This window comes from Egretta garzetta, unplaced genomic scaffold (assembly GCF_000687185.1).
Source record: "Egretta garzetta isolate BGI_Z169 unplaced genomic scaffold, ASM68718v1 scaffold33, whole genome shotgun sequence".
Classification (NCBI taxonomy): Eukaryota; Metazoa; Chordata; class Aves; order Pelecaniformes; family Ardeidae; genus Egretta; species Egretta garzetta.
Genome location: NW_009259250.1, coordinates 1,245,238 through 1,261,311, shown reverse-complemented (window position 1 = coordinate 1,261,311; position 16,074 = coordinate 1,245,238). Strand labels below are relative to the sequence as shown.

General features: G+C 39.4%; 1 protein-coding gene across 1 annotated transcript in view; it reads right to left on the bottom strand.

The window, feature by feature from the left end:
• Nucleotides 1-16,074, bottom strand: part of ABCD2 (ATP binding cassette subfamily D member 2) — a 47,754-nt gene extending 31,680 nt beyond the window's left edge. The window contains exons 1-6 of the mRNA XM_035891676.1: nt 15,394-16,074; nt 13,852-14,032; nt 9,454-9,575; nt 6,328-6,496; nt 2,844-2,938; nt 1,331-1,476 (exon numbers count right to left, since the gene is read on the bottom strand). Of these exons, the coding sequence (XP_035747569.1) occupies nt 1,331-1,476; nt 2,844-2,938; nt 6,328-6,496; nt 9,454-9,575; nt 13,852-14,032; nt 15,394-15,879 (1,199 nt within the window). The 5' untranslated portion in view covers nt 15,880-16,074. The remainder of the gene's footprint in view (nt 1-1,330; nt 1,477-2,843; nt 2,939-6,327; nt 6,497-9,453; nt 9,576-13,851; nt 14,033-15,393) is intronic.

The following is a 16,074-nucleotide window of genomic DNA, read 5'->3' as shown; positions in this document are numbered from 1 at the left end:
TGCAAAGACGCTGGTTGAATCTCCATTTCTGACCGAAAGTTTTGAAATGTTCCAAAGAAGAGGACTGCTGAACAAACTCCCCCAGCACTGCAGAGTTAGGGGGAACAGCTAACAAAGAATCATGTTTATGGAAATGAAACCCCAGCAGATGTGATTCAATCCCCTCAACTAGCACCTTGGCAAATCTGCCTGAATGCAATGCAAGTCTGCTTTCACAGAATAAAGGGGACATAAGTAAAGGGGAAGGGCTGTAGGCAAGCCAGCCTCAGACATTGATCTGAGAAGGGGCTGGGATCACACAGAGGATGTAAGTGTCTGAAACTCAAGATTTTCTGCAAGAAAAAAATTCAGAATAGCTTTTATTCTGCCTAAGACTAAAACTGATTTTAAGAATGTCCTGGACAATGGGAATTCTGAAATATTGTTTTGAAAAACATTTGATAAAGCATTTTGCTCCAAATCACTGAATGAAACCCTCAGGTGGCTCAGAAAAATGACAATGGCTAGTAATAAATTATACATGTATTTGAAAAAATCAGAGATAAATGTTCTTTCTTACCTTCACCTGCAGCAAGGAAAATCTACTCATCAGTTAATATTTTCCATTCAGCTTAATAGCTTGTACTTTTTAAACAAGACTACAAACTGTACCATGAATGCTTCTTTTGCCCATGGGAAGAAATGAACTACAGAAAGCAATCAAAAGATTCTCAGTGTTTGATTTTGCTTTTGCAAAACAACCTAGTTAGAAGTCTCTAAGGAGATATTCTAGAATCAATTGCATTAAATTATGTTCTGAGAGCCCAACAGCGAGTCAGAATACAAACGAAGCACAAAAAAGCCATAGTTCCCTTAGTGAAATGAGCACATATTATTAAAAAGGCAATTTGCAGGTTATATGGGATTGGATTCTGGTCCTGTAGTGTAAAGTTTAAGTTTTGAAAATTATTTTGGACATTTCAACACTTAGGAACCAGAACACTCTCACTTGTTTTGATCTTTTGTTTTAAAGTGAAATCAGAATTAAGATCTATTAGGTCTATTTCAAATATGTTTCAGATTCTAGTCTGTTCCCACGATCCCAAGCATCCAGGACTTTAGCCATCAGGGGAGCATAGACTCCATCACAAGGGTATGTGAGCCCTTTCCAGTGAGTGAAGATTTGCACCACCAACGAGAAGGGATCTCTTTTTTTAGCACTCTCCACACAGCTGAGGTTGTGCTTACCTCCTTTTAACTTGGCTGTACATATCACAGACTGAAAATGAGAGAAGCAGGGTCAAAATTCATGTAACCAGGAAAAGGGTATCACCCTGAGCAAAACACATACCTTTGTGGTATATAAAACATGTGCTGTGGAGGGGGTTTGTAGAGAACTCCTTCATACACAGGCCACAGACCACTTAAAATTCTGAAAAGCGAACTCTTCCCACAGCCATTGGGTCCAGTGATTAAAAGATTCATTCCCTCCTGGACCTACAATAGCAATGAAAATGCAAAGATGTTACTATGCAATACATATGGCACAAGGCAGTCTAAGACCCCTAGAGGGAGTTACGTGAGCATTTATATCAAATTATCAGCCCATTTCATTGATTACCCCGCACATATTTATGCAACTATTCTGGAAACAGTGGCATTAGATATAATATGTGGGCTGAAATAATGAAAATAATTACTATAATGTCTGAGTATTTCTATAAACTACACTGATTGTATCACAATGTCAATACACCACAGTCAGAATCAATTGTTCTAATGCAGATTAGGCCCAAAGGTGTTAACGGCATACAGAGCAGTGCTATGCCCATCAGTGACATTAATTTAAGCTATGGGAGCCCAGTCAAATGACTTGGAAAATTTACTTCACATTGCCCTTTCCCGCTTAATTACCAGTGTTATTTTGGGTGTGCACTTGGTTTTATTTATTTGAATATTACCTTGTGTATATATGAGTGTATATTTATGCATAATCACAATGTCATTGTCTATGCTTTACATAAATATATTGACTATGCTATATTTTCTGTTAGTTTTGTCTCTCGAGCCAAATGAATAAATATGTCTCGACCATAAAGTTGTAATTTTACAAATCTGAAATTCCTACACTGAAGCCATTGCGAGTTTTGCCATAGCTAGGACCCTGTGCTCCTAGCTGCTAATCCCTATACCAATAGAGGTGGCAAGAGGAACGCTCTGCTTTAACTAAATTAAAAGACCTCCTAGAATTATTCATGTTAGTGTTCTAATAACTTCTACTATTTTTTAAAATAATAACATCTGCACTGGAACATAAGATGAGGATATATATGGGAATAAATTCAGTAAAGGTCATCCATTAAAATTGTGAGCAGGTACCAAGTGGCATCTGGAATAGCTTTTTAAAAACAATAAAAGTTTTTAATGGGTAAAGACTCCACAGTTGGGCTTGTAAACTATGCTGTCAGCTATTAGTTAGTACTGCTCTTTGTGGTGATCAAGCAAAACTACAGACTCAATTTTCTCACTGTTGCTATGAACTCAGACTTTTAAAGGAGTCTATGTGAGTAAAGCATCCCAATTTAATTGAAACTATGTAAAGATGGATGCAGACTCCCATATACACCTTTGAAAATCTCAGGCTGGTTTTTCACCTGGCAACAGCACCAGAAATCCTCTCTTCTCTTTCTTTGAGCAGGATAAACTACATACGTCTGGCCTCTATTGAGCTACTATGCCTACCTTTCTGGACTTCCCCTTTTATCCATATGCTCCTCCAAGTACTTAACATAAGGTACATGAATTCTGTTCTGTTTATGTTAATGTGATGGCAACAATCAGAAGATTCTTGCATATCATCTTACTTTGAAGTTTAGTCTGGAAACCACCACATCGCCATTCGGAGTAATAATAGGAACATTTTCACAAATAATTCCATGATCAACATCAATAACTTTACCTAGAAAGAAAAAAAAATAATTAGAGTTTGTGAAACCTTCCACTAAGCAACGACATGTGACAGTCTCTGTGCATGGCTGAGAAGTATAAATTGGCGCGTTTCAAACAACTGCTTTATGTGCTCCAGGTTCCCCTAGTGGAAAATCTGGATAATAAATCTTAGCTAGTCAGAAAGATGCTGTCAGCAGTAGCCAAGAGTGTGCAATGAATCCTAGATTTGAGCATAAATATAATGCACACTATGCATCATAAATATGTAACGCACTATAAAGACTTGTTTATTCACATCCTCCCTGTATTTACTGCATTTTGTTTTAAATAAGTGATCAATACCAACCAGTAAAAAAGCTCAAGGATAGCCTTAGCCACAGACAGACCAGTTTGCCTCCTCTTGAGGATTTAATTAGAAAATGGAATCTACTTTCACTACCAGCTCTGAAACTCAGAGCCCAGTTCAGTCTCCTCCAGCAACGAGGGCAAAGGAGAAAACATTTAATGGCTTGCTTCCATCTCTTTTGAAGCCACAGACACTGCAAACGTGTCTTGTAAGTATTTGTGGAAACCCATATAACATTTCACTCCAGTAGCTACACTTACTATTTGGATTTCTGGCAAATTTAAATATACAGTCTCAGTTGGACATTTGGATACTCTGTAACACAAGGACTTTGAAATAAATTCTTCTGGAAACAGTAAAAAAATGAAACCAACTCCAACTTCTTCTCTAACAGAACCCAAACAGCTGCACTCCTAGACAAATATCAGAAATTCCCTTAACAGACAAGATGCAAAGGAAAGAGATTTCTTTTTGTGTTGGAAGGCTGCTTATTTTATAACTTAGACTAATCTGAACAAAATAAAATGGAACTAAGGAAAAGTTGAGTTTATTGCAAAAGGATCTGGTAGCATTTCCTTCAGTTGAGGTTAGTTTTACATTTTCCATTAAGAGGCTCTTTGTTCAATTGCTCCCGACTTTGCCAAACTATAACAACCCAGGCAAACATTTCTGTGCCATGTATCAGCCCAAGCATTCTTTTTTTCCCAAAATAAGTTTCATTTAAAACAGTTCTGTGGTGTCTGACATGAGATAATGGATAACAAAAGTGTTTCGCTGTTAAAAAAAACATTATTGCAGCCTTCTCATCACACTGAGGCTCTATGGCCTTCAGAGTCCTACATGGGCACTTGATATGCAACTGGGAGATTAACCACACCACACCAGGCATGTGCTTTTTGATGGGTTCACAACAATGCTAACAAATCTGGCCAGGACAAACTTTTGTGAAAAAGGGTCATACCAGCCACTCCAGCCACGTGAGTACTTGTGAATGACTTGGCATTCATCTGACTATGTCTCCACAGAAAATCGTCCTTCACTATCTCAAGCAAATTCTGCAAAATCCATTCATGTTTTTGAAGCATTTGGATATGGTGGAGAAATTCTAGTTAAAGTGAAACTATGGTAAAAAATAGTAGGTTAAATAAGTATTAAGTAAACTTAATTTTCATTTCCTAACTTTAGTGTTTGACTGCAACTTTAGCATGCTTTTAAAGCATATTTATGTGTAATCAGCAATACAATTTGACGGTATTTGTACAAGGTGTACAAAATTCTATTTCAACTTTAAAACTCTGAATTATTAGATACACTATGTATAGGGCAATATTATTAGCTGTTAAAAACATTCTAATAGTTTTCATATTTTCACAATGCTCTTATTGACAACAGTAAATGCAAGGCACAAACCAGACATCCCTTAGTTACGTAAACTTACATTGGATGGTTCAAAAGGAAATAAGTAGTGTGTGTTCAAAGAGCCTTTGGGGAAGCTGAATATTAAGATTTTTCTTTTCTAACAATGCAGACACATATACGTATGCGAGCATGTGAACTTTTATCCACATCCAAATCCACCCCACAGGGATTTCTGAAGTCTCAAGACCAAACGAAAGGAGGAAAAACAGTATTACAATGGGACTTGTCATAAAAAGTGTGGAGCCTGTGGCCTAGATTCATCTGGCCTAAATTCTACTTAAGTCCTTGTGCACAATACTTGGTATTGGCTAGGTGCCTCTGAGAGCCTACAAGCGCTCAGGAGCACACACTAGACACCATGACTTAGGAGGAAGTCAGGGTGGATGAAACGTGTGACTGTAATGGAATCCAACCTTGGGAAAAGGCTGCAGAGAAAAAGGAGTGGGCTAGAAGTATACTAGACCAAAAGGGAATGTGAACAGCATGCTTGCATATCTGAACTGTATTTAGTTTTTGTTTTAAAACACAGTTATCTAAGAAGAGGCCTCAGATTACTTTGTTGCTCCAGGAACTACAAACTTTTTCTCCTGTATGTGACAAAATGCCATTACTTTTAATGTCAGCGAAATATTACCAAGATCTACCAGATTAAGACATCAGCTATTTCCACAGTTACCCGCCATGCTGCATCAGACTGTTTGTTATGAAGAACCTTGTCAGAAGACCTTTGAGAAATCTGTGCTGAAGGGCAGCACTGTTGAAATTGTTGAAAGAAGTTATTTCATAAAGACCACTCTGGTGCCTTCAACTCTACCGAGGTTTAAGTTTTCAGAAGCCAAAGTGAGGGAATGAGGTTTTTCAACACCGCAGAGGGGAGAAGCAGAAAGGGTCTGTTGGGAAAATTGGGAAAAGCCCATTGCAAAAGCTGGCTTTCAATACCTCAGAGAGAAGCTGGACGCAAGAGGAAGAGAGAGGTGGCACATAATGGAGCACGGTAAGAAACAGATGTACACAGAAAATGCTTTGGGGAGGGTGGAGACAGAAATATAGTCACACCAGAAAGATACAGGATATGGATGGGGGGGATGAGGTATATACATTGATTGGATCATTTTGGGGGTGAGGGGAAGGGTAAAGTTGTCAGCCCATTTTCCGATGAAAATTCCCATTATATTATGAAAAAATGAGTGCAGGCTGATTTTTAGACACTGAAAACAAAGAAGCATTTTCATAAAAAACTACCTGTCTTTCCCCCCTACACCAAACAAAATAACGTGGTATTCGAAGATTAAAATTTTACAGTCTCAGTTTCCTGAAAAAAATGAAGAGTCTAAGGAAAGCAGGCACTGACCGTGTAAGAATAGTAACACCGCCACCACCAATAACAGTATAGTTGAAATACCTTTTTCATTGGAAGTTTTCACAGAAAACATTTGAGCAATTTTGTGTATTAGAAAAGCACCGCATGAGCGCAGAGTTACAAAGTATCAGGAGGTTAAGCCGGAAAGCAACATGGTCTCCGGGTATTAAGGCTGAGGGACTGGTTTGCTGTAGAAACAAACCCTCTGTTCACCTCCTGCCGCACTGCACTGTCCCCACACACAGGGAAATACATGCAAATATGAATTATTTACCTTTGATTTCTAAGGGCCCATCGATGTGTAATTCTGCTTTATCTTCATTCTTGCTGTTGTTTTCAGACTCTTGAATAACAGCAGTTCTTTTGTAGATGCCTCTCTTCACCTCATCAAAGACTGAAAACATGTTGTAGACGCGGGCGGTGTAGCCCGCTAGCTCAGTAACCTGAGAAACAGCAGACGTCTCATTTCAGTTCAACTTCGCAAATTCTATAAATGAAATGTTTGGCCAAAGATTTATGAACAACGTTCCCAGCTATCCTGAGTCAGTGCTTCTCAAATGCTATTCTGGAAGGACCAACGATGCGTCTTTTGACGCCTGCCGATTTTCACTCCTTGAGATTCTGTGCTAACCCATGCGCCACCCACGCTCCTACCAGCCAGTAGACAGAGACAGTTTGAGGGGGACAGATTTCAGCCAATGTAAGCTATGATAGCTCCAGTAAATGAGGGGGTTGCAGGGACTGCTCTTTTCCGTGGATCAGTAGAGTCTTCAACCAGCAGAGAACAGCTATTAGCATATCTGAAAATAAAGAGCCTATCATACAACAGAAAAACAAAATCTCTGCATTTGCCAGCGATCTAAAGGTCCACAGAAGTGAGAAAAATTGGCATCTATAATTATTTATGTTTACTACCCTGTATTCCCAAAACCTCCTGTGGAAAAGGTGTGCTTTTCTGTGTAAAACAGGCAGCACCAGGGTACCCTAATCTAAAATACAGCGCAAAAAAAGAAACTACTCTTCTGTGAAGTGCATGCTAGAGTACCAGAGCTAAATCTGAGCCTTGGATTAGAACTGGGCATTTTTAAGATGGTGAGGTATCTCAAAAAGGCTTTCTCCATTTTCTTTGGTCCTTTTGGCATGATTTACACTTGGTGAAGACAGAAACAACAAATCTCTGGACCTGATAACTTCCTATTCATGAGCAGCGACACCACCAAGAGCTCCCAAAGAACTGCCTGCATCTGCTGGCAGCAAAGAATTAAACCCAGGCATCTTATTATAAATGTATTATTAGACGGTTTTAAAAGGATAAATTTTCATACTAAATGCAGAGAGCAAGACAAGAATAGCAAGAAAACAAGTTCAAGATTATAAACTCATTAGCTTCCTGTGGTTAAAGACATACAGCCCATGAGTGAGTTCACTTGCTATGGGTGTACATAATTCCAATATAAAATCCTCTATAAATGTCACTATTTGTGTCAGATTCAGAAGTGAGAGCTAGTTGTGGCCACACGGCCATCACTCCACTGGAGGTTAACAAGTATACAGGGTCTCAAAAAACTCAGTTTAAAAAGAGTAATCACTCAAAGTTTAAACTCCATCGGTTGTACACTGTTTTGCACTATTGGTAATTGCATTAACAGCTGTGAAAAGTATTGGGCTCACAGCAGTGGAGGCAGTAGGTAGCACGTAGGAGCTGTAACATCATTCTCCACACTGGAGTCTTTCTAGCAATTTCAGAGGGAGCTCATGCCAGGACTGAGTGCTCTGCACAGTATCGGCAGCGGCATTTGATGGAGAGAATCCTACATGTGAGGAACAAAACTTGCAGCAACTGTGCCCCAAAGAAACATAGCTTGCAGTAAGTTTCTAAACCATGACCCTGCAAACTCGCTTTGTCAAAACTACTAAATAGTACCATCTAAACTATTGACCTGCAAAGAAAAGTTGAGCCCACCTCTTCTGCCTGCTAAACTACACTGACTGCAAGGAGGCCGCTTTGGTGGATCAGGTGGGCAAGAACTGGAACTTCACTACCACTTCAGGTGGATTGAAGTACACTGTCCTTTGGAAACTGCCTGAATTATGAAATGTGAATGACAATGTGGTTAAAGTACTGCAGCGTCTCTTGAAGAGAAGCATAAATGAAAAATTAAGATGGAAATTCACAGAACTGGTCTTTGATCTTATGTTGTCTGGATTAGTATCTCACCATGCTATAATTAAAGTGAGTTTGTTCAGTTGTTCCTACTACTTTGTGGGTATTTTTGTTTCCAAAAAACAAAACCACAATGTTTATAATTCCCCATGTACATTATATAAATGACTTAAATGTTGAAAATAACCTATTATACACTGATGTAATTTCTATTTTATCTGGCAATATCTTTAGAGCAGAGGCCAAGCAGGGCAACAGCTAAAGGAGCATAGGTCAAAATCACAGTCCATTAGAAATTCTTCTGAAAAAAGCAGACTCTGGTTTTGTCAGAATCCATATCTGAAGGTGCCAAACTCCCCCTCCTCCTCCAATTTACAAAGCTGTAGCTATTATGGCTGGATTCCAAGTAACGGAATCCATAGTCTTTGACTACCTGCCTAGCTAATGCATGCCTCCTCACGCTGCACGGGGAAAAGGGGTACTCACCAAAGGGACAAGCAAAAACCAATTAACAAATACAGAACCAACAACCAGGAGGAAATGTTGAAGAGAATAACAGCACTGCCTCACTTTTCTTTTGTTTAACAGCCATCACCTAGAGAAACTCCCAAGAGAGACCACAGATGAAAGCCCAGCTTTACTGGAATTTGGGTAAGGACCTGAAACAGTGTCTCTGATCTTCCAGACAAACATCCCATACTTCTAGACTATCGGCTGTCCCAAGGTGGACTTTTTCCTGCTAAAATTTCTCTACTTTGTAAAACTACCTACAATTTAACAGATTCATAAGATACTCAAAACAGCCCTCCAGCTAGGTGGCCAGGAAATAAGTATTCAATTCTCTTTGTGTTTCATACAAAACATGACACTTCCAACAGAAGAGCCCCAATACACTGGAGGCAGACAGCCTGAATTCAGGTCTGTGCTCCAAACAGAGGAGGAATTTGAACCTTTATCACTCACCTTCCAGGAACTTCTATTGCTCTCTGATGGCATCTGAACGCAGGTATTAAAAATGACATTTATGTGTTGCACCATACTGGCAGCTGTGCACTTTAGACTCTTTGTAGACTTAACTCTAAAGATCAAACTATCAGTTCAAAGATCTCCATGGATTTAGTTGCAATAGAATTTGCCTTTAAAAATTGCACTTTTTTTTTTTACATTTTTTATTCAATGTAAATTCTGGTTTACTTTTTTTTCTCTTCTGTTTCATGTATGACAGATGTACGGTACCTCTTTGTATGAAGACATAATCCTTTCAATAGCATCTGCTCCAGAGATCAGCAAGTTTCGTGATGTAGTAAAAGCTTCTGTTCTTTCACTAACCATTGCCTGTTTCTGGCCATCTTCCAGTTCTAAAAGCAAAAAAGTTTTCTGTTAAAATACTCTTCTGAAAATTCTCAACTAATTAAATTATGATTAGAATGTGAGTCATTACAGAGCAGCTTTTAAATTAAGAAAAAGTTAACTCTACAAGCACAACCTTTCAAAAAGAATTGGTGAATGTAACTAGCATAGATAGCTTGGTAACAAAGAATAAGCAGGAGTATACGGAATTCATCTTCTTATGCAAAACATCCTATTCTTTTACAGTGTTTTTCTACCTAGATAATTTTCCTTTTAATATACCATTGTTCAACCTAAATTTTTCAAAATATGAAAAAAGTGAAACCTAAGCAATGATCTGAAATGGATTTTTAATACCATTTTTACTACTTTTGCAGTTGTTAATTTTCAGCCTTACTTATTTACTGACTTCATGTAAAAGGAAACATTTGTATTGATGGAAATTTGGCAATATGATTATATTTCTATAAGAAAGCAATAAGTTCTTTTATTGTCAAAGGCGTGGTTTAGGTAGGATACCTCTCTCACACAACAGTTTCTCTCTTCATCTGACCCCAGAACAAACGTGTGATGCTTTGTTCCTGACCCTGCATCCTATTCGCAAGAAAACTCTTGCTCCAAAGAAAGGAGTCGTCTCACAAGAACATGTCAGCAGCAACAGGCAAGGAGAAAACAGCAGCAGAAATTATAGAAGTTATGTGAGAAAATAAATATGTTTACGTTTAACATATCTACATGTACCCTTGCTACTGTGTGACCTACAGATTTATACAGCATAGTCAACCTGCAATGTTTGGTTTTTGAAGGAATCAAGATTTAAAGAGAAGTGGCTGAATATTTTAAGACTGAATGTTGTTTCAGTCTTAACAGTAGCATCTACAAAAGAGAAGACAACAAGGTATAGTAAACAACTTTTAAATATTTTTCACATACAAGATTTAGAATGAATGGTCTCAAGGGTTTTCTGCCTCACATAACTTTATATATATCTTTATATATTGCTTAAGTCTGTTACCAAACAGGGTATGGATATTTTTTTTTTAAGTTTGTAAAGTTTTTTTTGAAGTTTCTTTTTTAAGCTAAGCTGCTGCTAGGCATCAGGCTAGATAGGGCAATAGGTGAATCCAGTGTGGTGACTCCTGTATTAGCAAATGTTCCTAATACCCTCTGTGATGTTTGCACAGTGCTTATGGTCAAGAAAATCTAAGAGGAATTCCTTGCAGGTGTGACATGACCTTACATTTCATGGGTTAAGTCAAGCAATGCAAGAGTATAGCAACAAATATTTTTTCACTTGGTAACTGTCTCACCTCCCTGACAAGATCAGATTCTAGAAATCTGGTGTCTAGAAATCTACATGCAGTACCCAAGCCAGATGTATCTTTCTGGCTTTATTAGTTAAATCTAAATGTTATTTTGCTTTCATTTACACATCCATAAAGCTATCCCTACAGAATTACAACTGAATCACTGAAGTACACTATGGATAAGTCAGGAAAAACTTTTTTTAAATCCTTGTATCATAATTTTGCATACATATATATATACACACACACACACCCCATCTATATGTTACTCTTTCTGGCCTCTGATGTTTTTAATAACAATTTTAATTAATTGAGATACATGTTCATATTATTTAGCTTAAATTATGCATCAGTACACTGCCAACCAGTTGTATGTAATCTAGCCACCTGAGACACAATGAAAGGCATGCTTTTTTAAAAAAAAAAAGACATAAAATCTCTTACAAGAGAGAGATTACAAAACTGTTGCTCACGTAGTTCTCACTTATTTTAAGAAGTTATTTCCACTCCAAGAAGAATAAACTTAGGGGACAGAACGAATTCAGTTAATTCATTAGTAAAAACTAAATTGCAATTTGTTTCTTACTTCTCAGAGAACCAATTTTTGCTGATCTTGTTGGGATTACAGCCCACACAGCCATGTTATGTAGAATCACCAAAATTAAATCGTTTGGGAATCAGCTATGGTTTAACCACGCTAATGCAGCATTCCTCCTGTATGTAAATGCAGAATTTACTGGCGGCTGCTTCCAGCACCCAGGCTAGCTCATCTAGAAAGAGTTGAGAGACCTCTACAAACCACTGCACTAGTCATTCTAGGCATACTTCTAGGGGTATTTGAAAAATTAAAATGATACAGATTTTATGAGCGTTTCACCGTTCCAAAACACGAGCTCTTATATTACATGCCTAACCCACCAAGATTACTTTTCTTGCACTTTTCATCCAAAATATATTTCATATGGCTGGCATCCTGCGTTTGAAGAAGTGGTGTAACAGGGCAGACAGCCTGTCTCTGTTTCATCCAGAATCTAACATTTCCCTTTTCATCTTCATTTATGTAATTGATAGTCATACTTGGTTTATAAACAAAGATAAGTGTTCACTGTGTCTAGAGAAATCAAAGTCTTGCTTCCAAAAACAGTTACTTTCCAGAAACTGATGGGAGATGCAACATTTGGAACACCAATTGTTTAATACAAAAAGAATGAGAAATTCTGTCAAGTGGGAATCTTGGCTTTGCCAGTTAATTTCTTCCCTGAAATATGTAACAGAATTAGCAAATTTCAATCAGAAATATCACCCCCATAGAAGATTCTTTTTTCTTTTTACTGCAGGATTATTTTTTTACTTTTCTTTTTTTTGTATAAAATTTATTGCTTTACACCTTTAGACTCAGGTCTGGTCATGGTAGCAGTTTTGTGCATATCCCTGATTCCGGTGATTTATCCTGAAGTAATAAATCCACTATCTATTCCTTCAGAGATGGACAAACTTGCATCTGACCTGCTGAGGCACCAAGCACTGTTCTCCCAAGCAGGCCAATAGTAAGTTCAGGTCTGCTTGATTCTTTGAATATCTGTTATACTTCAAACTGGTCGTGACAGTGTTGACTTGTCAGTATTATGTTTGTGACCCATCATTATTATATGCCTCAGGTCTCCATAATAAGCCCTGTGCTTTAATGTTTTATGTTGCTGGTGGCAAATAATCTTCCGCTTTACCACATGAGCCATTGCTGAGTCTTTCTTTTCTCCCACATTTGAAAAGTGTTTATCAGAAGAACACTCATGAGTAACAGGAATGTTATTTAGTTTAGCATGAATATGAGTATTTTTTTTCCATTCATGCTGTAATACCAAGGAGATATTTACAATGTGCGGTTAAATGATCTTTTTCTTGACCGTACTCACTCCCATCTCGGCAGAAAGACTCTTACCACTTTTTCTGTTGTGCTGAAAACCTTCACCATGAGGTGAAATGACTTTGTACAAACTCAACTGTTTGGAATAGGACCTCCTGGTATTTTTGAAGCTGTTACCAGGATTCCAGTCAGGGTCCTGATACAGTGCCCTCCCGAGGCACGTGATGGGCAGCAGCTCAGACAGCTGAACACCCAGCCACCTACCAACACAACTGCACGTAAACTAAACCATGTGAGGGCTGCATGAAGTCATCCTACAGGGCAAACCAAGCTTGTCCAGTTGGACAGCCCCGATTTGGAATATAACTACCAAGACCTGTATGGAAAGGAATTCGCTCATTCCTGATTAAATGTACACAACTTAAAACTGATCCTTCCACAGACGCTGTAGGATCCATGCTTAAAGAATCTTATGGAATTTGTAATATATTCTATGGTTCTAATTGCACATAAGGAAGCCGTTTGAGGCAGATTTCCCCACTTGTCTTTCACTACCCCTCCTTAATTACATTTCTTTCTGCTCTCTAGTCTCATTTCACTTCCTGGGAAGTTGTGGTAGGATCTCAAAAATTACAGCATCCAAGCCTGGAATCTGAATTTCACCTTCACTTCTCCCAGGGAGTCAGGAAAAACCAGTGGTTCCTAATAGATCAGCCCCTAAGAGAATAATTACCTGTAATCACACTATGGTTTATGGAAGGAGGAGATAAGCACTCTAGGAAAGTTAGTAGCATCATTTTGTAAAGTAGCAGCCTCCCATCCCAGCAGTGGCTAGTGAAAAAGGACTGCAATTACTATCATAATCTCCTGTGGCATGAGGATCATCTAAGTCCCGAATTCATGCTGTTTATCAGGCTTATGTTCAAAGCTGGATCTTTTGTGTTGCTCTTTCCTCAGCTGACTTGCTATGCTTGAAAGTTACACGCAAGACACGGACATTGTAATAAAGTTTGTGAATAATAAATAAATATGAATGGCATTCAGAGGAAGTACAGTCTTTTGAGGACATAACTTTCAAGAAACATTTAGAAATTAAGTAAAAGGTAGCATTACCGCCATCTGCAAATCCCGTTGCGGTGATGATGGGCACGGCAACCATAATCATACCACAGCTACTCCAGACATACTTCATCAGGAACTGCTCTATCATGATGTACCATAAACGTTTGGACAAAATGAGATTCATTTGATCTGCCAAAGCCTTGTAGCTTTTCTGCAGTTGTTTCATTTCTACCTACAGTTAAAAAATAAAACATTTATACAATGCAACAAAGATGCATGCATCATACAAGATACATTCACATACGTGCATGAAATAATCGGGTACCCAGAGCTGTGACTTCTGAGCCCTGTCTGTTGCATGGTCCTTTATTTTCACAGCGCTGCATGCTCACAGCAGAAGTGCACAGCTTTATGGAAGCCAGTGGACCTGGTTCTTATTTACACCACCTCCCCCTCGACAGCACATTGGCAGGTTTTCAGCTTTTTTAACATCTCTGATATACAAGAGAGCAACATACAAGGCAGTCACAACAGCTGGTTCGAACAACCAAAATAAGATCGATTCCCCATCCTTTTAATGGAGCCGCAGCTGCGGGGTTTCACAGCACCTGAAATGCCTCATACTGGAAAGCATTTGGGGATCAATTATCTTCAATGACTTAAAGTTGCAGATCCCTGAAATGCAAGGCTGCTTGGTTTTGCAGCAGTCTGGAGGAAGAGAGAACTATCCCAAGAGGTTTAACAAGTCAAAGACAGTTGCAAGTCAATATGATATAACTGCATTCAGTTAAAGACAGTATATGTGGGAACTGAAAAAAATATTTCATTTAGCTGCACTTAAAACGTTACTAGCAGCAATTAGAAGCAACAATTGCTTCTACCAAAATAACCCATTTACATAATATAATTATTGCTTGGACTAAAAGAGTAATACTTCAGGCTGGTTTCCACCTTTCATTTTCACCTTATGTGAAACCGTTTTTTTTCCAAATAGTGTTTGAAAGGCGTTACAGCCAAAATCCACTTCTAATAAAAATATGAAAAGTTCCTTAATAAGGTGGCTTTAAAACAAGCCATTAGTTTATGTAACTGTGACTGCTGAAGTACTGTACTTAAGCTATTTTAAGACTCTGATGACTACATCTTTGCTTAGCTATGTAAAAGAGTGTCAAAGGTTGTAGCGCGCTCTGTGCTATCACAGAGTTCTCTCCTGGACTTTCTGGTGTGCCCTTGTTGCTATTTCTGCGGCATTAAATCTGGTAGATCATAAACATGGGCGAAAAAAAAAAAACAACCTGGAAAAGTTAAGCAGAATGGACTGGGTGGGGGAATAAACGGAGATTAGCTTTCTAGAAAAGCATAGGATCCAGCTGCAAAACAGGAACACTGTCAGAGCACAAGGGAACTATGGCCCGCTCCCCTCAGATACCGCCTGTGAGACTGCATTTCCCTGGGAAACGGGAAGTGCTGGCTGTAAACAGGTTTAAATGTCAGAGGGACCCAAAGTGCTCGGGGAGGGCAGCAGGGGAGGCACGGGTCAGCTTTGGCACTGCAGGAGCAACCCTAGCACCCTCCAATTTCTCTCCTCCTTACCTTGTGCCCTCGGTAAAAGGCGATCTCTTCCACGTTGGCGATGATGCGTGAATGCATGAAGCGCAGATAGCCCTTCTTGTGCGCCTCCTCAGCCACCAGCTTGCCAAACTTGGGAGAGCAGGCTTTGAGCACGCGGGCCGTAGCATAGACGACAAGCCCAGCCAGGAGCGTGGGCCCGATGGGGTTAGCCCCCCGGGACCGTGCTGTGCGGATGAGGGTGTAGGAGGTGAGCATGACATCCAGGATGGGCTTGGTGAGGTTGGAGTAGAGATGTGCCACGGACTGTGAGAACATCATGATGTCCTCGGTGAGGGACTGGTCAGGGTTGGCCAGCCGCCCATCCATGCTGATCACTCTGTAGTAAGTCTGGTTGGCAAAATAGGTCTCATAGGCGCGATCCACCAGGCGCGTGCGGAAGGCGAGGGCCAGCTTGCACTCCAGGTACCGTATGGTGCTGTTGACAAAAGTGGCCGGGATTGCAATCATCAGCCATTTGATTAATTTGAAGACAAAGCTCCTGGGCTTTTTTTCCACGATGCTTTTCACAATCTTCCCATCGAGGGCAGCCACATAGATGGAGAGGAAGGTCCTGGAAATCAGAGCGACCGAGTGGAGGCAGAGCAAGCCCAGCTCGGGGCTCACCAGCTTTGGGAAGAAGAGCTTGCGAAGTTCCAGCAGCTG